The 27,519-nt window shown below is 40.1% G+C and overlaps 1 protein-coding gene across 1 annotated transcript in view; it reads right to left on the bottom strand.

Moving 5' to 3' along the window:
* Positions 1-252: 252 nt before the first annotated feature.
* The window catches only part of LOC310776394 (von Willebrand factor A domain-containing protein 5A-like), a 62,976-nt gene continuing 35,709 nt past the window's right edge, over positions 253-27,519 (bottom strand). Inside the window, exons 13-14 of the mRNA XM_083636587.1 lie at positions 2,786-2,911; positions 253-391 (exon numbers count right to left, since the gene is read on the bottom strand). Of these exons, the coding sequence (XP_083492713.1) occupies positions 318-391; positions 2,786-2,911 (200 nt within the window). The 3' untranslated portion in view covers positions 253-317. The remainder of the gene's footprint in view (positions 392-2,785; positions 2,912-27,519) is intronic.

The following is a 27,519-nucleotide window of genomic DNA, read 5'->3' as shown; positions in this document are numbered from 1 at the left end:
CCAGAAGAGCGCTCCTGAGGAGTCCATGATGAACATATCACACCTGTACTGAAATATTAATCCAAAATGCACATAATTGGTCTTTTTGGAAGGAAAAGAGGTATCCGGCACTACTTTCCAAACATGGCCGCCGACCTCTTTTCCTTCTAAAAAGACAGATTATGTGCATTTTGGATTAACATTTCATCGTATACAAAATACAAAAAAATAAATAATAATAAATAAAAAAATAAAGAAAACACTGACAATCACGTGATACTAAAGGGACAGTCCTAGAACGGATCAGCCGGAGGAGGTGGGTTAAGAGTGATGATTGGTTATTCTCCTTCTGTAAGTGGCTCCTGAGTAGGACTCATCTCTCTACAGCGGCAACAGTTACGTCCTGGTGAATCTGTAGGAATGAAATGAAAGCTACTTTAAGGACAATTAAAACTTAAAATCAACCTACAATTTGGGCTGCTCAATGTAACGAGTAGAACTGTATGCTGCAGTATTAGTTTTCATGGTTGAAAACATCCGAGAGAAACCCAGTGTAGTATCAAATCAAGGGCTGCTATCAAAATGATAACGTCTAACAAGCACAGGCAAAGCAAACTTTGCCTTACAGTTCTTGCTGCATCTCAAAGTAATAAAAACAGTTTATTCAGTCATCTAAAGAAAGGTAGTATAACGTAGGGTCTGCAAAAAAAATTGCAATCTGTGAGTTTAAGAACAAGAGCCCTCAAATAAGAAAGTGGTGTCATTAGGCTTTGAAATGGATGTACCGTAAATTCCGGACTATAAGCCGCGGCTTTTTTCCCGTTTTTTGGCCCCTGCGGCTTATATAACGGTGCGTCTTATCTATGGATTTTTTCAGAAAAAAAAAAAAAAAAAAAAAAAATCTCTCTTTTTTAGCACTCTTTCTAACTATAAATCCACTTCTGTTTTAATTTCCTCTCTTGCCCTCTTTTCACCACACCGCGGACACTGTGTGCACTGTAAAAATAAACAACGGTGGTGTTGTGTTATGTTGTTTTGTTGAAATGTTACGGTAATACGGTAAATGGGAGCTTCCTCAAACAGCCATCCCGACAATCCCCTCTGTGCGTGACCACTTACATATGGTAATTACGGTAAGCAAACGGCCACTCGACCATCAACTCCCTCCCCCGACTACCAGGAGAAAATCACAAACTTCGGCGAATTCACACAAAGGAAGATCAAGGAATATTCCATCGAACCGGAGCAGATCATAAATATGGATGAAGTGCCTTTGACGTTCGACCTGCCACTCACTCGGACTGTTAACAAGAAGCGCCCTGGAGGATTCTTTCACCAAAAAAAAGCTTTGCTCGTTCTCGACAGCATGAGAACGAGCAGTAGATGATCATGAGGTGGTTTTTCAGACGTGTCGATATAGCAGTTTATCGCAAAAGTGTAATGGAAACACATTTTTCGCATTTGCACGTCATGTGACCCATATTATCCCTTGGAAAAGGAGCGGAAAATAAGTTTGGTAAGTAAGGTTCGATAGCCGTGTCAAAACCTCCGCAGCAAGTGGAAAACTTTGAAGCAACGCTACCTAGCAGAAAGACGAGTGTTGTGCAAAAGCGTAGCCGGGCAAATTAGATAATGTTTAATGGCAGAAATCGGTCCATGGTGACAGCAGGCTGCCTGTGTGCGCGCATTTGGCACAGCGGCGAGATGAGAGGATGAAAAGCACACACTGGTGCGGTGGTGCTGTCTGAAGTGAATACAGTGACTGTGAGTAGGCTAATACATTGCACACGTTTCAGGTGCAATTATAGAACCAAATCAGCCTTTTCCCCCCTCCATCTCTAAATCGGACCAGTTGTAGGCTATTAGGCTACCTTTTTTCCTCTGCCTGTCGCGCTGACTGCATTCACGCAGCCAGCAACATTTTGCGACTCATTTTCTTTTGAATTGATAATCAGGCTCGTTTATATGCATTGTAACTTCATGTTGGGATTTCCATTGACCATTGGTTGGATTTGAGCATGCAGGGGACGGGATATGGGGCAGATCCCCGTGCGTAATCACTGTGGCAGCTGCTGCAACGGGGAATCACTCAAACGCAACTTCAATGGAAACGCCTACAAGTCGCAATTGTACATTGTCGAAGTTGTAGAAATATCGCAATTCTTTTGCGAAAAACTGTAATGGAAACACAGCTATAGATGAAGAGGAGTTCGTTGGTTTTGAGTGACAATGAAGGAGAGAGGAGAGTGGTTGACGAAGCCACCCTGAACCTGTTCGTTTCCGACACTGAAGATGAGGACTTTGGTGGTTTCAGTACGCAGGAAGAAGAGGAAGACGAGCATTAGTGACTTGACTTCTCTGGTTACAGGTTTGCTGCACATATAGCCTATTGTTGTGTGATTTTGTCTGGGGATTAGTAACCTGACTTTTGTTTTGTTTTGTTGAAATGTTAATAAATGGGAGCTTCCCCAAACAGCCATCGCTTTCCCGACATTCCTCTCTGTGCACGAACCCTTTCATATGGTAATTAAACATCAAAACACCCGCGGCTTATAGACCGGTGCGGCTTATAGAAGAAAAAAATAGTCAATTTTGGTCCCGCGGCTTATACACCGGTGCGTCTTATAGTCCGGAATTTACGGTACTGTAAACAGCAGCAGAATGGTCAGTATCAGAGATTACAGCAACAACCATGAAGGCTGGAATATTAAAAGATATTCAGAGTGAGACACTGTCAGGTGCTGTAATTTGCTGTCAATCCATTATGGATGTCTTATGTTGATACCAATCCTTGGTTTAAGCTTACCTTTCTTCCATCTTCTGAAGAAAAGGCAAGTTCCACCCACTCCGGCAAAAGATGTTAGAATTCCCGATGCAAGAGTAATCATCACCCATGTCTCAATGGGCAACGTGTCTTTGTAGAACAAGATGGCTGAAACAAAAAGCAATAAAATTTAACAATTGCACATGTCAGGGTATATGCAGGAATCCTGAAGTTAAATTCAATGCCTCTTAACACATTGAATGCCAGCCATGTTTTCATTCCTGTAGGTAAGTTGTGCCAGGGGTGTTTTTGACGATTCTGGCTCATTTTAGAACAGCCCGAGGATTCTTTTCTGTTAAGAATTCATGAACACCAATCATCTAAAAATAACTAATAGAATGTGTGCTTTCTCTGTCTAAAAGAGTTAGTTTGCAGAGTTAGTAGTTATGTAGATATTAGCCGTTGAGTACAGCATGGTTTCAGCGTCTGGAAATTTATTCAGAGATAAATGGCTTTTTGTGAAACAGTCACTTTAACCATTCATTTTTGGCATCAGTAAGACCGTCAGACATTCTAAACAATAGTTTTGAACAGTAATTTCCTCCATAACAACAGGAAACACCCCTCTCATTCAAACTCCTCCCTCCGTGTGTCTTCTCCTCCTTCCTCCTGGCTGTACAGCGGGCGTGTCAGAAGCGCTTTTGCTGCTGCCTGCCTGTGTGCCTGCCTGCCTGCTTGCCTGCGTGCGGACGCTCCTTGTGCGAGTCAAGATGGGCCGGGGAATGCGTGGGCGATGGGCAGATGTTGATTCTGGCCTTTCTGAGGTGTTTCAAAGTGTGTTTCACCTATGATCTATTTTGCAAATCGCTCTCCGCTCTCTGTGTGCTGCTGCCGGTGCGCGGCCGCTCTCAGGCAAGACAAGTCTTGAATGGATTACTGTAAAATCGCCACGGCATTTCCTTGAACGGCTTGGTCCCGCGGCAGTTTTTTCTTTGATTTCGGTCGTCTGGGGGAGCACTGTCAACACTTAGTGGGTCGGTAAAATAGATTATACACATTATCTTGCTCCAATAGTGATCTCGAAGATGTAAAAGTTGTTGATTGATGTCCCACCGTCAAAAAAAAAAAAATGTTTATGTAAGACGAGTAAACTCGGCTCTGGCACTTAAGCGTTGGATTATGTAAGACGAATTATTTCGGCTATGGCACTTAAGGTGTTAAGAGCTTTTTAAAAAACAAATCTTTTCAATATATTTTAAGACCTCAACGCCACTTTGGTCACATCAGCGATAGGAGTGTAAATCACAAGTCTCATCACAATACGATCTTATATAGATTATTTGGACGATGATAATGATATTTGCTGAAATCACAAAGTCTGCCATGATACAATTTTGCTTAAGTTCAGGGGTCTGCGATCGATATGAGACGATACGTATATGCTCATTTAACACAATCAGCTACAACATTTAATACCTCATCAAATGGAGATTAATAATTTTTAAGGGCCTTAATTTTCCCTAAATTGATTGATCAACTTTCAATACTTTTCAAGACCCGGCTGATACCCTGACATGTACAACTGGTCAAACTGCCATTAACACAAAGAGAAGAGTGCATGCGCCTTAAATCAATTAAAAGTAAAATTCCTAACATGTATTTATGCTAGGTATGGGCATTTGAACAGATTTGACAGAGATATCGCATTAACAAGCTTGAAAATGGCGTTCGAGAGGTCACAGTGGCCTTGACCTTTGACCACCAAAATCGAATCAGTTCATCCTTGAGGACAAGTCGATGTTTGAGGCAAATTTGATGAAATTCCGCCAAGGCATTCCTGAGATATCGCGTTAACAAGCTTGAAAATGGCGTTCGAGAGGTCACAGTGATCTTGACCTTTCACCACCAAAATCTAATCAGATCATCCTTGAGTCTAAGTGGATGTTTAAGGCAAATCTGATGAAATTCCGTCAAGGCGTTCCTCAGATATCGCGTTAACGAACATCGGACGGACGGACATACGTACGTACGGACGGACATACGTACGTACGGACGGACATACGTACGTACGGATGGACAACCCGGATCCATAATGGCTGGCTATCTGGCTATCGCTGGCGGAGGCATAAAAAATACTTTTTCAATTGTGTATGTGTATATATATATACATATACATATACACACATATATAATGTATATATATACTGTATGTGTATATCACTGATTCTTGAGAGTCGGGACAAAACATGTCCTACATAGAAAAGTCTAATTTATATTAAAAATCCAGAAATTCATCATGATTTACATACTTACAAAGTTAAATCTAAAGGAACTGTGTATACCTATGTTGTTTTTTTAGCACACATTTGTATCTTTTTTGAGGAAATTTGTTTAAATGTATGGTCTGTGGTTAGAAGGTCCATGTTATTGTACTTGTCCTCAGCAAGAGGTCACAATATTGACCAGCCCAAAAAAGCTACAAAAAACTCTATAATTGTGAATACATATATATAAAATAAAAAAGAAGGGGTATACATATATAAAACAATGCATGAAATGAATGTCAAACAATATTTTCCATAAAAATCTCCCTATCAAAGTTGTGTCCTCAGTTTCTGTCAACTCCGTCAGACTTTTTCGTAAACCTTATTAAATCAGGAAATAGCATGGTCAGCTATATCCCTGAGGACCCCTTTTCATCTCCCCACCTGTGCTGAATGCAACACTACCAAACATGCTCTGGTAAGTTTTACATTTTTTGATATTTTAGACAAACAATGTCAATATTCCTATGGTCACAGCTGGACCATGTCAACACCTTCTCTCCTTTATGATAAGTTCTTTTAAACCATAGTGGATTGAATTTAAGCATTTTAGTGAGGTTATTGAGACAGCTAGCAACTGATGAAAAACTAGCTTGCTGCTGTGTACAATACATGTTTTGGAGGGAAAATACATGCCCTTACGTCAACTCAGTCAGACATCAACTCTGTCAGGTTCTACGTCTGACAGAGTTGACGTGTAAGCTGATGGAGTTGACAAATCCACCTATAACCTCTTAATGTGCTAATATAATATTATTTGTGAACATGGTAAAGGATTAAAATGTTATTTCAGGGTTTTATTTACACATAAATGTACATTATATAGCATGTATTACATGATTTAACCATACTGTATAACCTACACTTCTGACTTGTAGAGCATGGGCAGGCTGTGGTCTGCTTATTATTATATAACTTTCCCAGCACTTATAATAAAAAAGCCAGTGTGTAGATTTTTGCAACTACTGGTTATGAAACTGAATATTACATTGAATGGTGGCCTCTGTAGAGGGACCCACTTGTATGGGCTAACTCTAATGTCAGGAAAATGCAACATTTCTTATTTTCATGGAATTATACTGGAACATGCTTATGAATATTAGCCTATATTAAATTTCTGCAAAATCCATTATGTTTATTTTTACCACTAATGTCACCAACTGCACCTTTAAGATTTTACATCAAACAATCAATCAATCAATCAATCAATCAATCAATCAATCGTGTCAAGTAAATTGAAATCTGATTCCATAGTCTTATTCTAATACATTTTTCATTCCTTCAATTTGTATTGTAGGAAAGCATGGCCAGACAGAAATTGTCAGTTGAGGAGAAAAGGAGAAGAAATAGAGAGTACCAACGAAAGAGAAGAGAAAAATTAAACGGTGACCCTGAGAGCAAACATGACATGCAAGAGAAGGAAAGACAAAGGTGGAAGAAGAGAGTTCAAGACAAAAAAGTAATACAAATAGGCGAGATGGGAGACAGGGCAAAGAGGAACCAAAGAAAGTATTGGAGAGAGGCACAGAAAAGGTCCAGACAGAAAAGGACCAGTGAAGGTGCAGTCCTGGAGGCAGACACCCCCCCACAAAGTCCAGAAGAACAGAATATTCAAGAAAGCAATGCCAGACACAGCAGACAGTCTCTCAGACAGGAAAGGGAGAGAAGAAAAACGAGAAAAAGGCATTCAAGAGAAATAAAAGCTTTGAAAGAGAAGCTTAAGAAAATAACAAAGCAACGAAACAAACTGAGAAAGCAAAAATTGCGAGGAAGAAAGGCTAAAAATAAAACACCGTTGGACTCCCCAGGCACAGAAACAAAGAAGATGCTATCGGGAAGCAAAATTAGGAATCCAAAAATCAAGAAAGCCCTTCTATTCCACAACATCCTCAGAAGAGAGCTGAAGAAAAACAAACAAACTCCTGGTCCATGGCGTCAGGAACCAGCACTGAGTGTGTCATCAGGCAAGATTCTCAAAAAGTATCGTCTCCTTCACCAAATCCACCAGTTTGGGTTAACATACAAGTCAATGAGAGGAAAGAAACAGACAAAGAAAAAGCCAACATTCCTACAGGATATAACACAGACTGTTCGGGATTTCTTCCTTAACTCTGCACGTGTGACAACTGATAAGACGGACACCATCACTAGGAACAAAATGAAGCACCAGAGAATGATCCTGACAGACTCCATGATCAACCTACACAGTGATTTCCTCATTAGGAACCCTACTGTGAAGCTGAGCTATTCTTCATTCTGTGCTCTGAAGCCATTCAATGTTACAGCACCAAAAGCATCTGATCGGAAGACATGTCTGTGTCAAATGCATGAAAATGCATGCTTAATGCTCGAGGTCCTTAGATCATCTGGTGTTGTGAAGTCAAACAAACTGGATGACAGTTTTCAATTAGTTTGTTGCTCTCCAGCAAGTGAGGCCTGCCTTCTTCACACCTGCTCACGATGTCTAAACAAAGGTACAGTTCCAACCCAAGAGCAAGACAAAATCCATGTTCAGTGGAAGCAGTGGGAGAAAGTTGAAGAAGACACAGTCAATGGAATCCACATCAACACTAAGCTCGTCCAACACAGCGGCAGTCTTTCAGAGCTCATCAAACTCTATGAGCAAAAACTCAGAAATGAAACCACAACACATGTGTGTTTAGTGCGAAACCAGTCAAAAGCATACAGAAACACAATTGAGACCTGTGATGAAAGTACAGCAATTGTCCACGTTGACTTTTCGGAATCGTGGAGATGCAAGTATCAATCTGAAGTTCAGGCCTGCCATTTCGGACAAAATCTGCCACAGATAACGCTGCATACCGGAATGTATTACATTAAGGGTGGAAAGGCCGGGTTTTGCACACTTTCAGAGTCAAAGAGACAGGATGCTGCAGCAATTTGGACACACATGGATCCAGTCCTAAAAGACATCAAGACGAAATATCCACAGGTTACCACCGTGCACTTTTGGTCTGATGGTCCAAGTAAACAGTATAAAAACAAGAAGAATATTTTTCTTCTGTCTGCTATCCCATCTACATTGGGGTTTGAAAGAGCAACATGGAACTTCTTCCCCACTTCCCATGGTAAGGGCGCACCAGACGGCATTGGCGGAACGGTGAAAAGAACAGCTGACAACCTGGTCCTGAGAGGAAATGACGTGACGGATGGAAACACATTCTTTGAAAAGGTCTCTAACAGTCTGAAGGGCGTTCAGCTGTACAACATTGCAGAAGAAGACATGCAAAGATACGATACACTTCTCATGCAACCTCTCAAACAGGTTCCCTCAACAAGACAAATACACCAGGTCATTGCACATGAGAACAGGATCCACCACAGACAACTATCCTGCTTTTGCAGCGAGATGTTGGTTTGCCAATGTTTCAGCCCAGCTACCTTCTATTTCCATGGCTACCCAGAGGAACAGCAAAGTGATAGAAGGAGGGCAAGGAAGAAAAGACCTTTGGCCATGTTGATGGAGGAGATGGAAAAAGAGACGGAAGGGGAGATGGAAGAGGATATGGAGATGGAAGATGTGGAGGAGGAGTTGGATGAGGAGCCTCAGAAAGGTCCTGAGGGTACTATGACAGTAACGACTGTTAGCAGCCTTAAGAATGGAGACTGGCTAGCAGTAGTATATGATGACCACTGGTGGCTAGCCAAGACCATTGCTGTGGAGACTGAGCATCAAGACGTGGAAGTGGAGTTTCTGCATCCCCATGGTCCAACAGCAAAGGTTCGACCTAAGCTTGGCAGGAAGGATGTCTGTTTCTGCCCAGTTGAAGACATCATAGTGAAACTAATGGGAAATGCATCACCAGTCCAATCACGAACACGAGAGATCTACACCATCGCCCCTGATGTGATGGACTTCATAGAGCGTGAGCATGTCCGACGCCTGTTGCTCAAGGCATGAGTGCAGGTTAGACAAAAAGGAAATCTTAAATAAGCTAATTGACACACACCCACTCTCTCTCACCCCCCATAAACAGCCAACCGCACAGACAGACAGACAGACAGACAGACAGACAGACACACACACACACACACACACACACACACACACACACACACACACATAGCCTCTCTTTCTCTCTCTCTCTCACACACACACCACTCTCCCACCCACACATGCATGCCACTTTAAAAAAGAAAATCACAACGAAGACCAAGCAAATGAACAACTGACAGTATTGAATTGTCTGTCTGACACTTTTCATGTATCTTTCCAGTTAGTCACAGGACCCACAGCAGAAAGGCACCAGAGGACCCACACAGGCTAAGAGGTGGAGACGGAGGATGTGGAGGAGAGGAGAGGAAGACAAGAGGAGAGGAAGAGTAGAGGAGGAAGTGGAGGAGGAGGGGAGAGGAGAAGAGGTGGAGGAGAAGGAGGAAGTGGTGGAGAGGTAGATGAACACAGGGGGAGAGGAGGGAAAGGAGAGGAGGAGAAGAGCCCCTGTTGTCCATCATTGTTCTTTTGATAGTTGGAAATGGTGTTATTTATAATAGTTGGAAACGGTGTTATTTAGTACGCGTTTCAGCAGGTAGCCTTCATCAGCGCTGATGAAGGCTACCTGCTGAAACGCGTACGTTGTTTGCTGTGCTTTACTAAACCTATTAAACGCATAAAGGACATTCTAGAGTGCTGGCCTTTTCTCCATTTCACGTTTCTACCTTGGCCCTGCACCTTGATTTACTTTATTTTGGAGTGTGCTCGCTACTGCTGTTTTTTTACATTTATAATAATTGGAAACGGTGTAATTTACAGTATGTTTATTATATAATAATAATATAATTCAAATTTTTGTTCAAGTTCTTCATCTATTGTCACCTCCATCTGTTTAAAAACCCATTTGTTCATTAATCAGTAATGCACACACATTTTTTGTCAACACCGTCAGTTTGTCGTCAACACCGTTAGTTATTTGTCAACACCGTCAGATGTATGTTTTGGTGAATTTTTGAAAAAAAAGTGTATTTTTTCTTCAGTTTATGTTGTTTATGTAATAAAGGAGCATCTGATCTACATCCTCTTATGTCTTATTTATTTAAGTAAATAGTTTTTATTATATTAAAATAAAATAAGAGTTTGAAAAATGCTGATTTTTTTAAATCTGGGTTTTCAGAATAGTATGAAATCACAACTTAAGTTTACATATTGTATTTTATTACATATCAGAGTAACTAAACATTATTACAACATACTTCAGAACTTTAGATTCTTGTTGGACTGGGAGAATTAAATTTTTATACTTTTTAGTGTGTCTGACGGAGTTGACACAAATCAAGTTCTAAAGGGAAACATGTTTATTTGTTAAAATGTTGTTTTCATTTAGAACCTGTTCCTTTACATGGTTAAATAGCTAAGACTTTTCTCTACAGAAATATATAACTTTAATGAATATAGTGTGCATTAAAAAAAAAAGATTTTTAAAACCTGTTTTGTCCCAACTCTCAAGAATCAGTGATCACTGATTCTTGAGAGTCGGGACAAAACATGTCCTACATAGAAAAGTCTAATTTATATTAAAAATCCAGAAATTCATCATGATTTACATACTTACAAAGTTAAATCTAAAGGAACTGTGTATACCTATGTTGTTTTTTTAGCACACATTTGTATCTTTTTTGAGGAAATTTGTTTAAATGTATGGTCTGTGGTTAGAAGGTCCATGTTATTGTACTTGTCCTCAGCAAGAGGTCACAATATTGACCAGCCCAAAAAAGCTACAAAAAACTCTATAATTGTGAATACATATATATAAAATAAAAAAGAAGGGGTATACATATATAAAACAATGCATGAAATGAATGTCAAACAATATTTTCCATAAAAATCTCCCTATCAAAGTTGTGTCCTCAGTTTCTGTCAACTCCGTCAGACTTTTTCGTAAACCTTATTAAATCAGGAAATAGCATGGTCAGCTATATCCCTGAGGACCCCTTTTCATCTCCCCACCTGTGCTGAATGCAACACTACCAAACATGCTCTGGTAAGTTTTACATTTTTTGATATTTTAGACAAACAATGTCAATATTCCTATGGTCACAGCTGGACCATGTCAACACCTTCTCTCCTTTATGATAAGTTCTTTTAAACCATAGTGGATTGAATTTAAGCATTTTAGTGAGGTTATTGAGACAGCTAGCAACTGATGAAAAACTAGCTTGCTGCTGTGTACAATACATGTTTTGGAGGGAAAATACATGCCCTTACGTCAACTCAGTCAGACATCAACTCTGTCAGGTTCTACGTCTGACAGAGTTGACGTGTAAGCTGATGGAGTTGACAAATCCACCTATAACCTCTTAATGTGCTAATATAATATTATTTGTGAACATGGTAAAGGATTAAAATGTTATTTCAGGGTTTTATTTACACATAAATGTACATTATATAGCATGTATTACATGATTTAACCATACTGTATAACCTACACTTCTGACTTGTAGAGCATGGGCAGGCTGTGGTCTGCTTATTATTATATAACTTTCCCAGCACTTATAATAAAAAAGCCAGTGTGTAGATTTTTGCAACTACTGGTTATGAAACTGAATATTACATTGAATGGTGGCCTCTGTAGAGGGACCCACTTGTATGGGCTAACTCTAATGTCAGGAAAATGCAACATTTCTTATTTTCATGGAATTATACTGGAACATGCTTATGAATATTAGCCTATATTAAATTTCTGCAAAATCCATTATGTTTATTTTTACCACTAATGTCACCAACTGCACCTTTAAGATTTTACATCAAACAATCAATCAATCAATCAATCAATCAATCAATCAATCAATCGTGTCAAGTAAATTGAAATCTGATTCCATAGTCTTATTCTAATACATTTTTCATTCCTTCAATTTGTATTGTAGGAAAGCATGGCCAGACAGAAATTGTCAGTTGAGGAGCAAAGGAGAAGAAATAGAGAGTACCAACGAAAGAGAAGAGAAAAATTAAACGGTGACCCTGAGAGCAAACATGACATGCAAGAGAAGGAAAGACAAAGGTGGAAGAAGAGAGTTCAAGACAAAAAAGTAATACAAATAGGCGAGATGGGAGACAGGGCAAAGAGGAACCAAAGAAAGTATTGGAGAGAGGCACAGAAAAGGTCCAGACAGAAAAGGACCAGTGAAGGTGCAGTCCTGGAGGCAGACACCCCCCCACAAAGTCCAGAAGAACAGAATATTCAAGAAAGCAATGCCAGACACAGCAGACAGTCTCTCAGACAGGAAAGGGAGAGAAGAAAAACGAGAAAAAGGCATTCAAGAGAAATAAAAGCTTTGAAAGAGAAGCTTAAGAAAATAACAAAGCAACGAAACAAACTGAGAAAGCAAAAATTGCGAGGAAGAAAGGCTAAAAATAAAACACCGTTGGACTCCCCAGGCACAGAAACAAAGAAGATGCTATCGGGAAGCAAAATTAGGAATCCAAAAATCAAGAAAGCCCTTCTATTCCACAACATCCTCAGAAGAGAGCTGAAGAAAAACAAACAAACTCCTGGTCCATGGCGTCAGGAACCAGCACTGAGTGTGTCATCAGGCAAGATTCTCAAAAAGTATCGTCTCCTTCACCAAATCCACCAGTTTGGGTTAACATACAAGTCAATGAGAGGAAAGAAACAGACAAAGAAAAAGCCAACATTCCTACAGGATATAACACAGACTGTTCGGGATTTCTTCCTTAACTCTGCACGTGTGACAACTGATAAGACGGACACCATCACTAGGAACAAAATGAAGCACCAGAGAATGATCCTGACAGACTCCATGATCAACCTACACAGTGATTTCCTCATTAGGAACCCTACTGTGAAGCTGAGCTATTCTTCATTCTGTGCTCTGAAGCCATTCAATGTTACAGCACCAAAAGCATCTGATCGGAAGACATGTCTGTGTCAAATGCATGAAAATGCATGCTTAATGCTCGAGGTCCTTAGATCATCTGGTGTTGTGAAGTCAAACAAACTGGATGACAGTTTTCAATTAGTTTGTTGCTCTCCAGCAAGTGAGGCCTGCCTTCTTCACACCTGCTCACGATGTCTAAACAAAGGTACAGTTCCAACCCAAGAGCAAGACAAAATCCATGTTCAGTGGAAGCAGTGGGAGAAAGTTGAAGAAGACACAGTCAATGGAATCCACATCAACACTAAGCTCGTCCAACACAGCGGCAGTCTTTCAGAGCTCATCAAACTCTATGAGCAAAAACTCAGAAATGAAACCACAACACATGTGTGTTTAGTGCGAAACCAGTCAAAAGCATACAGAAACACAATTGAGACCTGTGATGAAAGTACAGCAATTGTCCACGTTGACTTTTCGGAATCGTGGAGATGCAAGTATCAATCTGAAGTTCAGGCCTGCCATTTCGGACAAAATCTGCCACAGATAACGCTGCATACCGGAATGTATTACATTAAGGGTGGAAAGGCCGGGTTTTGCACACTTTCAGAGTCAAAGAGACAGGATGCTGCAGCAATTTGGACACACATGGATCCAGTCCTAAAAGACATCAAGACGAAATATCCACAGGTTACCACCGTGCACTTTTGGTCTGATGGTCCAAGTAAACAGTATAAAAACAAGAAGAATATTTTTCTTCTGTCTGCTATCCCATCTACATTGGGGTTTGAAAGAGCAACATGGAACTTCTTCCCCACTTCCCATGGTAAGGGCGCACCAGACGGCATTGGCGGAACGGTGAAAAGAACAGCTGACAACCTGGTCCTGAGAGGAAATGACGTGACGGATGGAAACACATTCTTTGAAAAGGTCTCTAACAGTCTGAAGGGCGTTCAGCTGTACAACATTGCAGAAGAAGACATGCAAAGATACGATACACTTCTCATGCAACCTCTCAAACAGGTTCCCTCAACAAGACAAATACACCAGGTCATTGCACATGAGAACAGGATCCACCACAGACAACTATCCTGCTTTTGCAGCGAGATGTTGGTTTGCCAATGTTTCAGCCCAGCTACCTTCTATTTCCATGGCTACCCAGAGGAACAGCAAAGTGATAGAAGGAGGGCAAGGAAGAAAAGACCTTTGGCCATGTTGATGGAGGAGATGGAAAAAGAGACGGAAGGGGAGATGGAAGAGGATATGGAGATGGAAGATGTGGAGGAGGAGTTGGATGAGGAGCCTCAGAAAGGTCCTGAGGGTACTATGACAGTAACGACTGTTAGCAGCCTTAAGAATGGAGACTGGCTAGCAGTAGTATATGATGACCACTGGTGGCTAGCCAAGACCATTGCTGTGGAGACTGAGCATCAAGACGTGGAAGTGGAGTTTCTGCATCCCCATGGTCCAACAGCAAAGGTTCGACCTAAGCTTGGCAGGAAGGATGTCTGTTTCTGCCCAGTTGAAGACATCATAGTGAAACTAATGGGAAATGCATCACCAGTCCAATCACGAACACGAGAGATCTACACCATCGCCCCTGATGTGATGGACTTCATAGAGCGTGAGCATGTCCGACGCCTGTTGCTCAAGGCATGAGTGCAGGTTAGACAAAAAGGAAATCTTAAATAAGCTAATTGACACACACCCACTCTCTCTCACCCCCCATAAACAGCCAACCGCACAGACAGACAGACAGACAGACAGACAGACAGACACACACACACACACACACACACACACACACACACACACACACACATAGCCTCTCTTTCTCTCTCTCTCTCACACACACACCACTCTCCCACCCACACATGCATGCCACTTTAAAAAAGAAAATCACAACGAAGACCAAGCAAATGAACAACTGACAGTATTGAATTGTCTGTCTGACACTTTTCATGTATCTTTCCAGTTAGTCACAGGACCCACAGCAGAAAGGCACCAGAGGACCCACACAGGCTAAGAGGTGGAGACGGAGGATGTGGAGGAGAGGAGAGGAAGACAAGAGGAGAGGAAGAGTAGAGGAGGAAGTGGAGGAGGAGGGGAGAGGAGAAGAGGTGGAGGAGAAGGAGGAAGTGGTGGAGAGGTAGATGAACACAGGGGGAGAGGAGGGAAAGGAGAGGAGGAGAAGAGCCCCTGTTGTCCATCATTGTTCTTTTGATAGTTGGAAATGGTGTTATTTATAATAGTTGGAAACGGTGTTATTTAGTACGCGTTTCAGCAGGTAGCCTTCATCAGCGCTGATGAAGGCTACCTGCTGAAACGCGTACGTTGTTTGCTGTGCTTTACTAAACCTATTAAACGCATAAAGGACATTCTAGAGTGCTGGCCTTTTCTCCATTTCACGTTTCTACCTTGGCCCTGCACCTTGATTTACTTTATTTTGGAGTGTGCTCGCTACTGCTGTTTTTTTACATTTATAATAATTGGAAACGGTGTAATTTACAGTATGTTTATTATATAATAATAATATAATTCAAATTTTTGTTCAAGTTCTTCATCTATTGTCACCTCCATCTGTTTAAAAACCCATTTGTTCATTAATCAGTAATGCACACACATTTTTTGTCAACACCGTCAGTTTGTCGTCAACACCGTTAGTTATTTGTCAACACCGTCAGATGTATGTTTTGGTGAATTTTTGAAAAAAAAGTGTATTTTTTCTTCAGTTTATGTTGTTTATGTAATAAAGGAGCATCTGATCTACATCCTCTTATGTCTTATTTATTTAAGTAAATAGTTTTTATTATATTAAAATAAAATAAGAGTTTGAAAAATGCTGATTTTTTTAAATCTGGGTTTTCAGAATAGTATGAAATCACAACTTAAGTTTACATATTGTATTTTATTACATATCAGAGTAACTAAACATTATTACAACATACTTCAGAACTTTAGATTCTTGTTGGACTGGGAGAATTAAATTTTTATACTTTTTAGTGTGTCTGACGGAGTTGACACAAATCAAGTTCTAAAGGGAAACATGTTTATTTGTTAAAATGTTGTTTTCATTTAGAACCTGTTCCTTTACATGGTTAAATAGCTAAGACTTTTCTCTACAGAAATATATAACTTTAATGAATATAGTGTGCATTAAAAAAAAAAGATTTTTAAAACCTGTTTTGTCCCAACTCTCAAGAATCAGTGATCACTGATTCTTGAGAGTCGGGACAAAACATGTCCTACATAGAAAAGTCTAATTTATATTAAAAATCCAGAAATTCATCATGATTTACATACTTACAAAGTTAAATCTAAAGGAACTGTGTATACCTATGTTGTTTTTTTAGCACACATTTGTATCTTTTTTGAGGAAATTTGTTTAAATGTATGGTCTGTGGTTAGAAGGTCCATGTTATTGTACTTGTCCTCAGCAAGAGGTCACAATATTGACCAGCCCAAAAAAGCTACAAAAAACTCTATAATTGTGAATACATATATATAAAATAAAAAAGAAGGGGTATACATATATAAAACAATGCATGAAATGAATGTCAAACAATATTTTCCATAAAAATCTCCCTATCAAAGTTGTGTCCTCAGTTTCTGTCAACTCCGTCAGACTTTTTCGTAAACCTTATTAAATCAGGAAATAGCATGGTCAGCTATATCCCTGAGGACCCCTTTTCATCTCCCCACCTGTGCTGAATGCAACACTACCAAACATGCTCTGGTAAGTTTTACATTTTTTGATATTTTAGACAAACAATGTCAATATTCCTATGGTCACAGCTGGACCATGTCAACACCTTCTCTCCTTTATGATAAGTTCTTTTAAACCATAGTGGATTGAATTTAAGCATTTTAGTGAGGTTATTGAGACAGCTAGCAACTGATGAAAAACTAGCTTGCTGCTGTGTACAATACATGTTTTGGAGGGAAAATACATGCCCTTACGTCAACTCAGTCAGACATCAACTCTGTCAGGTTCTACGTCTGACAGAGTTGACGTGTAAGCTGATGGAGTTGACAAATCCACCTATAACCTCTTAATGTGCTAATATAATATTATTTGTGAACATGGTAAAGGATTAAAATGTTATTTCAGGGTTTTATTTACACATAAATGTACATTATATAGCATGTATTACATGATTTAACCATACTGTATAACCTACACTTCTGACTTGTAGAGCATGGGCAGGCTGTGGTCTGCTTATTATTATATAACTTTCCCAGCACTTATAATAAAAAAGCCAGTGTGTAGATTTTTGCAACTACTGGTTATGAAACTGAATATTACATTGAATGGTGGCCTCTGTAGAGGGACCCACTTGTATGGGCTAACTCTAATGTCAGGAAAATGCAACATTTCTTATTTTCATGGAATTATACTGGAACATGCTTATGAATATTAGCCTATATTAAATTTCTGCAAAATCCATTATGTTTATTTTTACCACTAATGTCACCAACTGCACCTTTAAGATTTTACATCAAACAATCAATCAATCAATCAATCAATCAATCAATCAATCGTGTCAAGTAAATTGAAATCTGATTCCATAGTCTTATTCTAATACATTTTTCATTCCTTCAATTTGTATTGTAGGAAAGCATGGCCAGACAGAAATTGTCAGTTGAGGAGCAAAGGAGAAGAAATAGAGAGTACCAACGAAAGAGAAGAGAAAAATTAAACGGTGACCCTGAGAGCAAACATGACATGCAAGAGAAGGAAAGACAAAGGTGGAAGAAGAGAGTTCAAGACAAAAAAGTAATACAAATAGGCGAGATGGGAGACAGGGCAAAGAGGAACCAAAGAAAGTATTGGAGAGAGGCACAGAAAAGGTCCAGACAGAAAAGGACCAGTGAAGGTGCAGTCCTGGAGGCAGACACCCCCCCACAAAGTCCAGAAGAACAGAATATTCAAGAAAGCAATGCCAGACACAGCAGACAGTCTCTCAGACAGGAAAGGGAGAGAAGAAAAACGAGAAAAAGGCATTCAAGAGAAATAAAAGCTTTGAAAGAGAAGCTTAAGAAAATAACAAAGCAACGAAACAAACTGAGAAAGCAAAAATTGCGAGGAAGAAAGGCTAAAAATAAAACACCGTTGGACTCCCCAGGCACAGAAACAAAGAAGATGCTATCGGGAAGCAAAATTAGGAATCCAAAAATCAAGAAAGCCCTTCTATTCCACAACATCCTCAGAAGAGAGCTGAAGAAAAACAAACAAACTCCTGGTCCATGGCGTCAGGAACCAGCACTGAGTGTGTCATCAGGCAAGATTCTCAAAAAGTATCGTCTCCTTCACCAAATCCACCAGTTTGGGTTAACATACAAGTCAATGAGAGGAAAGAAACAGACAAAGAAAAAGCCAACATTCCTACAGGATATAACACAGACTGTTCGGGATTTCTTCCTTAACTCTGCACGTGTGACAACTGATAAGACGGACACCATCACTAGGAACAAAATGAAGCACCAGAGAATGATCCTGACAGACTCCATGATCAACCTACACAGTGATTTCCTCATTAGGAACCCTACTGTGAAGCTGAGCTATTCTTCATTCTGTGCTCTGAAGCCATTCAATGTTACAGCACCAAAAGCATCTGATCGGAAGACATGTCTGTGTCAAATGCATGAAAATGCATGCTTAATGCTCGAGGTCCTTAGATCATCTGGTGTTGTGAAGTCAAACAAACTGGATGACAGTTTTCAATTAGTTTGTTGCTCTCCAGCAAGTGAGGCCTGCCTTCTTCACACCTGCTCACGATGTCTAAACAAAGGTACAGTTCCAACCCAAGAGCAAGACAAAATCCATGTTCAGTGGAAGCAGTGGGAGAAAGTTGAAGAAGACACAGTCAATGGAATCCACATCAACACTAAGCTCGTCCAACACAGCGGCAGTCTTTCAGAGCTCATCAAACTCTATGAGCAAAAACTCAGAAATGAAACCACAACACATGTGTGTTTAGTGCGAAACCAGTCAAAAGCATACAGAAACACAATTGAGACCTGTGATGAAAGTACAGCAATTGTCCACGTTGACTTTTCGGAATCGTGGAGATGCAAGTATCAATCTGAAGTTCAGGCCTGCCATTTCGGACAAAATCTGCCACAGATAACGCTGCATACCGGAATGTATTACATTAAGGGTGGAAAGGCCGGGTTTTGCACACTTTCAGAGTCAAAGAGACAGGATGCTGCAGCAATTTGGACACACATGGATCCAGTCCTAAAAGACATCAAGACGAAATATCCACAGGTTACCACCGTGCACTTTTGGTCTGATGGTCCAAGTAAACAGTATAAAAACAAGAAGAATATTTTTCTTCTGTCTGCTATCCCATCTACATTGGGGTTTGAAAGAGCAACATGGAACTTCTTCCCCACTTCCCATGGTAAGGGCGCACCAGACGGCATTGGCGGAACGGTGAAAAGAACAGCTGACAACCTGGTCCTGAGAGGAAATGACGTGACGGATGGAAACACATTCTTTGAAAAGGTCTCTAACAGTCTGAAGGGCGTTCAGCTGTACAACATTGCAGAAGAAGACATGCAAAGATACGATACACTTCTCATGCAACCTCTCAAACAGGTTCCCTCAACAAGACAAATACACCAGGTCATTGCACATGAGAACAGGATCCACCACAGACAACTATCCTGCTTTTGCAGCGAGATGTTGGTTTGCCAATGTTTCAGCCCAGCTACCTTCTATTTCCATGGCTACCCAGAGGAACAGCAAAGTGATAGAAGGAGGGCAAGGAAGAAAAGACCTTTGGCCATGTTGATGGAGGAGATGGAAAAAGAGACGGAAGGGGAGATGGAAGAGGATATGGAGATGGAAGATGTGGAGGAGGAGTTGGATGAGGAGCCTCAGAAAGGTCCTGAGGGTACTATGACAGTAACGACTGTTAGCAGCCTTAAGAATGGAGACTGGCTAGCAGTAGTATATGATGACCACTGGTGGCTAGCCAAGACCATTGCTGTGGAGACTGAGCATCAAGACGTGGAAGTGGAGTTTCTGCATCCCCATGGTCCAACAGCAAAGGTTCGACCTAAGCTTGGCAGGAAGGATGTCTGTTTCTGCCCAGTTGAAGACATCATAGTGAAACTAATGGGAAATGCATCACCAGTCCAATCACGAACACGAGAGATCTACACCATCGCCCCTGATGTGATGGACTTCATAGAGCGTGAGCATGTCCGACGCCTGTTGCTCAAGGCATGAGTGCAGGTTAGACAAAAAGGAAATCTTAAATAAGCTAATTGACACACACCCACTCTCTCTCACCCCCCATAAACAGCCAACCGCACAGACAGACAGACAGACAGACAGACAGACAGACACACACACACACACACACACACACACACACACACACACACACACACATAGCCTCTCTTTCTCTCTCTCTCTCACACACACACCACTCTCCCACCCACACATGCATGCCACTTTAAAAAAGAAAATCACAACGAAGACCAAGCAAATGAACAACTGACAGTATTGAATTGTCTGTCTGACACTTTTCATGTATCTTTCCAGTTAGTCACAGGACCCACAGCAGAAAGGCACCAGAGGACCCACACAGGCTAAGAGGTGGAGACGGAGGATGTGGAGGAGAGGAGAGGAAGACAAGAGGAGAGGAAGAGTAGAGGAGGAAGTGGAGGAGGAGGGGAGAGGAGAAGAGGTGGAGGAGAAGGAGGAAGTGGTGGAGAGGTAGATGAACACAGGGGGAGAGGAGGGAAAGGAGAGGAGGAGAAGAGCCCCTGTTGTCCATCATTGTTCTTTTGATAGTTGGAAATGGTGTTATTTATAATAGTTGGAAACGGTGTTATTTAGTACGCGTTTCAGCAGGTAGCCTTCATCAGCGCTGATGAAGGCTACCTGCTGAAACGCGTACGTTGTTTGCTGTGCTTTACTAAACCTATTAAACGCATAAAGGACATTCTAGAGTGCTGGCCTTTTCTCCATTTCACGTTTCTACCTTGGCCCTGCACCTTGATTTACTTTATTTTGGAGTGTGCTCGCTACTGCTGTTTTTTTACATTTATAATAATTGGAAACGGTGTAATTTACAGTATGTTTATTATATAATAATAATATAATTCAAATTTTTGTTCAAGTTCTTCATCTATTGTCACCTCCATCTGTTTAAAAACCCATTTGTTCATTAATCAGTAATGCACACACATTTTTTGTCAACACCGTCAGTTTGTCGTCAACACCGTTAGTTATTTGTCAACACCGTCAGATGTATGTTTTGGTGAATTTTTGAAAAAAAAGTGTATTTTTTCTTCAGTTTATGTTGTTTATGTAATAAAGGAGCATCTGATCTACATCCTCTTATGTCTTATTTATTTAAGTAAATAGTTTTTATTATATTAAAATAAAATAAGAGTTTGAAAAATGCTGATTTTTTTAAATCTGGGTTTTCAGAATAGTATGAAATCACAACTTAAGTTTACATATTGTATTTTATTACATATCAGAGTAACTAAACATTATTACAACATACTTCAGAACTTTAGATTCTTGTTGGACTGGGAGAATTAAATTTTTATACTTTTTAGTGTGTCTGACGGAGTTGACACAAATCAAGTTCTAAAGGGAAACATGTTTATTTGTTAAAATGTTGTTTTCATTTAGAACCTGTTCCTTTACATGGTTAAATAGCTAAGACTTTTCTCTACAGAAATATATAACTTTAATGAATATAGTGTGCATTAAAAAAAAAAGATTTTTAAAACCTGTTTTGTCCCAACTCTCAAGAATCAGTGATCACTGATTCTTGAGAGTCGGGACAAAACATGTCCTACATAGAAAAGTCTAATTTATATTAAAAATCCAGAAATTCATCATGATTTACATACTTACAAAGTTAAATCTAAAGGAACTGTGTATACCTATGTTGTTTTTTTAGCACACATTTGTATCTTTTTTGAGGAAATTTGTTTAAATGTATGGTCTGTGGTTAGAAGGTCCATGTTATTGTACTTGTCCTCAGCAAGAGGTCACAATATTGACCAGCCCAAAAAAGCTACAAAAAACTCTATAATTGTGAATACATATATATAAAATAAAAAAGAAGGGGTATACATATATAAAACAATGCATGAAATGAATGTCAAACAATATTTTCCATAAAAATCTCCCTATCAAAGTTGTGTCCTCAGTTTCTGTCAACTCCGTCAGACTTTTTCGTAAACCTTATTAAATCAGGAAATAGCATGGTCAGCTATATCCCTGAGGACCCCTTTTCATCTCCCCACCTGTGCTGAATGCAACACTACCAAACATGCTCTGGTAAGTTTTACATTTTTTGATATTTTAGACAAACAATGTCAATATTCCTATGGTCACAGCTGGACCATGTCAACACCTTCTCTCCTTTATGATAAGTTCTTTTAAACCATAGTGGATTGAATTTAAGCATTTTAGTGAGGTTATTGAGACAGCTAGCAACTGATGAAAAACTAGCTTGCTGCTGTGTACAATACATGTTTTGGAGGGAAAATACATGCCCTTACGTCAACTCAGTCAGACATCAACTCTGTCAGGTTCTACGTCTGACAGAGTTGACGTGTAAGCTGATGGAGTTGACAAATCCACCTATAACCTCTTAATGTGCTAATATAATATTATTTGTGAACATGGTAAAGGATTAAAATGTTATTTCAGGGTTTTATTTACACATAAATGTACATTATATAGCATGTATTACATGATTTAACCATACTGTATAACCTACACTTCTGACTTGTAGAGCATGGGCAGGCTGTGGTCTGCTTATTATTATATAACTTTCCCAGCACTTATAATAAAAAAGCCAGTGTGTAGATTTTTGCAACTACTGGTTATGAAACTGAATATTACATTGAATGGTGGCCTCTGTAGAGGGACCCACTTGTATGGGCTAACTCTAATGTCAGGAAAATGCAACATTTCTTATTTTCATGGAATTATACTGGAACATGCTTATGAATATTAGCCTATATTAAATTTCTGCAAAATCCATTATGTTTATTTTTACCACTAATGTCACCAACTGCACCTTTAAGATTTTACATCAAACAATCAATCAATCAATCAATCAATCAATCAATCAATCGTGTCAAGTAAATTGAAATCTGATTCCATAGTCTTATTCTAATACATTTTTCATTCCTTCAATTTGTATTGTAGGAAAGCATGGCCAGACAGAAATTGTCAGTTGAGGAGCAAAGGAGAAGAAATAGAGAGTACCAACGAAAGAGAAGAGAAAAATTAAACGGTGACCCTGAGAGCAAACATGACATGCAAGAGAAGGAAAGACAAAGGTGGAAGAAGAGAGTTCAAGACAAAAAAGTAATACAAATAGGCGAGATGGGAGACAGGGCAAAGAGGAACCAAAGAAAGTATTGGAGAGAGGCACAGAAAAGGTCCAGACAGAAAAGGACCAGTGAAGGTGCAGTCCTGGAGGCAGACACCCCCCCACAAAGTCCAGAAGAACAGAATATTCAAGAAAGCAATGCCAGACACAGCAGACAGTCTCTCAGACAGGAAAGGGAGAGAAGAAAAACGAGAAAAAGGCATTCAAGAGAAATAAAAGCTTTGAAAGAGAAGCTTAAGAAAATAACAAAGCAACGAAACAAACTGAGAAAGCAAAAATTGCGAGGAAGAAAGGCTAAAAATAAAACACCGTTGGACTCCCCAGGCACAGAAACAAAGAAGATGCTATCGGGAAGCAAAATTAGGAATCCAAAAATCAAGAAAGCCCTTCTATTCCACAACATCCTCAGAAGAGAGCTGAAGAAAAACAAACAAACTCCTGGTCCATGGCGTCAGGAACCAGCACTGAGTGTGTCATCAGGCAAGATTCTCAAAAAGTATCGTCTCCTTCACCAAATCCACCAGTTTGGGTTAACATACAAGTCAATGAGAGGAAAGAAACAGACAAAGAAAAAGCCAACATTCCTACAGGATATAACACAGACTGTTCGGGATTTCTTCCTTAACTCTGCACGTGTGACAACTGATAAGACGGACACCATCACTAGGAACAAAATGAAGCACCAGAGAATGATCCTGACAGACTCCATGATCAACCTACACAGTGATTTCCTCATTAGGAACCCTACTGTGAAGCTGAGCTATTCTTCATTCTGTGCTCTGAAGCCATTCAATGTTACAGCACCAAAAGCATCTGATCGGAAGACATGTCTGTGTCAAATGCATGAAAATGCATGCTTAATGCTCGAGGTCCTTAGATCATCTGGTGTTGTGAAGTCAAACAAACTGGATGACAGTTTTCAATTAGTTTGTTGCTCTCCAGCAAGTGAGGCCTGCCTTCTTCACACCTGCTCACGATGTCTAAACAAAGGTACAGTTCCAACCCAAGAGCAAGACAAAATCCATGTTCAGTGGAAGCAGTGGGAGAAAGTTGAAGAAGACACAGTCAATGGAATCCACATCAACACTAAGCTCGTCCAACACAGCGGCAGTCTTTCAGAGCTCATCAAACTCTATGAGCAAAAACTCAGAAATGAAACCACAACACATGTGTGTTTAGTGCGAAACCAGTCAAAAGCATACAGAAACACAATTGAGACCTGTGATGAAAGTACAGCAATTGTCCACGTTGACTTTTCGGAATCGTGGAGATGCAAGTATCAATCTGAAGTTCAGGCCTGCCATTTCGGACAAAATCTGCCACAGATAACGCTGCATACCGGAATGTATTACATTAAGGGTGGAAAGGCCGGGTTTTGCACACTTTCAGAGTCAAAGAGACAGGATGCTGCAGCAATTTGGACACACATGGATCCAGTCCTAAAAGACATCAAGACGAAATATCCACAGGTTACCACCGTGCACTTTTGGTCTGATGGTCCAAGTAAACAGTATAAAAACAAGAAGAATATTTTTCTTCTGTCTGCTATCCCATCTACATTGGGGTTTGAAAGAGCAACATGGAACTTCTTCCCCACTTCCCATGGTAAGGGCGCACCAGACGGCATTGGCGGAACGGTGAAAAGAACAGCTGACAACCTGGTCCTGAGAGGAAATGACGTGACGGATGGAAACACATTCTTTGAAAAGGTCTCTAACAGTCTGAAGGGCGTTCAGCTGTACAACATTGCAGAAGAAGACATGCAAAGATACGATACACTTCTCATGCAACCTCTCAAACAGGTTCCCTCAACAAGACAAATACACCAGGTCATTGCACATGAGAACAGGATCCACCACAGACAACTATCCTGCTTTTGCAGCGAGATGTTGGTTTGCCAATGTTTCAGCCCAGCTACCTTCTATTTCCATGGCTACCCAGAGGAACAGCAAAGTGATAGAAGGAGGGCAAGGAAGAAAAGACCTTTGGCCATGTTGATGGAGGAGATGGAAAAAGAGACGGAAGGGGAGATGGAAGAGGATATGGAGATGGAAGATGTGGAGGAGGAGTTGGATGAGGAGCCTCAGAAAGGTCCTGAGGGTACTATGACAGTAACGACTGTTAGCAGCCTTAAGAATGGAGACTGGCTAGCAGTAGTATATGATGACCACTGGTGGCTAGCCAAGACCATTGCTGTGGAGACTGAGCATCAAGACGTGGAAGTGGAGTTTCTGCATCCCCATGGTCCAACAGCAAAGGTTCGACCTAAGCTTGGCAGGAAGGATGTCTGTTTCTGCCCAGTTGAAGACATCATAGTGAAACTAATGGGAAATGCATCACCAGTCCAATCACGAACACAAGAGATCTACACCATCGCCCCTGATGTGATGGACTTCATAGAGCGTGAGCATGTCCGACGCCTGTTGCTCAAGGCATGAGTGCAGGTTAGACAAAAAGGAAATCTTAAATAAGCTAATTGACACACACCCACTCTCTCTCACCCCCCATAAACAGCCAACCGCACAGACAGACAGACAGACAGACAGACAGACACACACACACACACACACACACACACACACACACACACACACACATAGCCTCTCTTTCTCTCTCTCTCTCACACACACACCACTCTCCCACCCACACATGCATGCCACTTTAAAAAAGAAAATCACAACGAAGACCAAGCAAATGAACAACTGACAGTATTGAATTGTCTGTCTGACACTTTTCATGTATCTTTCCAGTTAGTCACAGGACCCACAGCAGAAAGGCACCAGAGGACCCACACAGGCTAAGAGGTGGAGACGGAGGATGTGGAGGAGAGGAGAGGAAGACAAGAGGAGAGGAAGAGTAGAGGAGGAAGTGGAGGAGGAGGGGAGAGGAGAAGAGGTGGAGGAGAAGGAGGAAGTGGTGGAGAGGTAGATGAACACAGGGGGAGAGGAGGGAAAGGAGAGGAGGAGAAGAGCCCCTGTTGTCCATCATTGTTCTTTTGATAGTTGGAAATGGTGTTATTTATAATAGTTGGAAACGGTGTTATTTAGTACGCGTTTCAGCAGGTAGCCTTCATCAGCGCTGATGAAGGCTACCTGCTGAAACGCGTACGTTGTTTGCTGTGCTTTACTAAACCTATTAAACGCATAAAGGACATTCTAGAGTGCTGGCCTTTTCTCCATTTCACGTTTCTACCTTGGCCCTGCACCTTGATTTACTTTATTTTGGAGTGTGCTCGCTACTGCTGTTTTTTTACATTTATAATAATTGGAAACGGTGTAATTTACAGTATGTTTATTATATAATAATAATATAATTCAAATTTTTGTTCAAGTTCTTCATCTATTGTCACCTCCATCTGTTTAAAAACCCATTTGTTCATTAATCAGTAATGCACACACATTTTTTGTCAACACCGTCAGTTTGTCGTCAACACCGTTAGTTATTTGTCAACACCGTCAGATGTATGTTTTGGTGAATTTTTGAAAAAAAAGTGTATTTTTTCTTCAGTTTATGTTGTTTATGTAATAAAGGAGCATCTGATCTACATCCTCTTATGTCTTATTTATTTAAGTAAATAGTTTTTATTATATTAAAATAAAATAAGAGTTTGAAAAATGCTGATTTTTTTAAATCTGGGTTTTCAGAATAGTATGAAATCACAACTTAAGTTTACATATTGTATTTTATTACATATCAGAGTAACTAAACATTATTACAACATACTTCAGAACTTTAGATTCTTGTTGGACTGGGAGAATTAAATTTTTATACTTTTTAGTGTGTCTGACGGAGTTGACACAAATCAAGTTCTAAAGGGAAACATGTTTATTTGTTAAAATGTTGTTTTCATTTAGAACCTGTTCCTTTACATGGTTAAATAGCTAAGACTTTTCTCTACAGAAATATATAACTTTAATGAATATAGTGTGCATTAAAAAAAAAAGATTTTTAAAACCTGTTTTGTCCCAACTCTCAAGAATCAGTGATCACTGATTCTTGAGAGTCGGGACAAAACATGTCCTACATAGAAAAGTCTAATTTATATTAAAAATCCAGAAATTCATCATGATTTACATACTTACAAAGTTAAATCTAAAGGAACTGTGTATACCTATGTTGTTTTTTTAGCACACATTTGTATCTTTTTTGAGGAAATTTGTTTAAATGTATGGTCTGTGGTTAGAAGGTCCATGTTATTGTACTTGTCCTCAGCAAGAGG

The sequence above is a fragment of the Poromitra crassiceps genome (genome assembly GCF_964638095.1).
Source record: "Poromitra crassiceps genome assembly, chromosome: 5".
In the NCBI taxonomy this organism is placed as follows: domain Eukaryota; kingdom Metazoa; phylum Chordata; class Actinopteri; order Beryciformes; family Melamphaidae; genus Poromitra; species Poromitra crassiceps.
The sequence above is the reverse complement of the archived record's forward strand: the minus strand, read 5'-3'. Positions and strand labels throughout refer to the sequence as shown.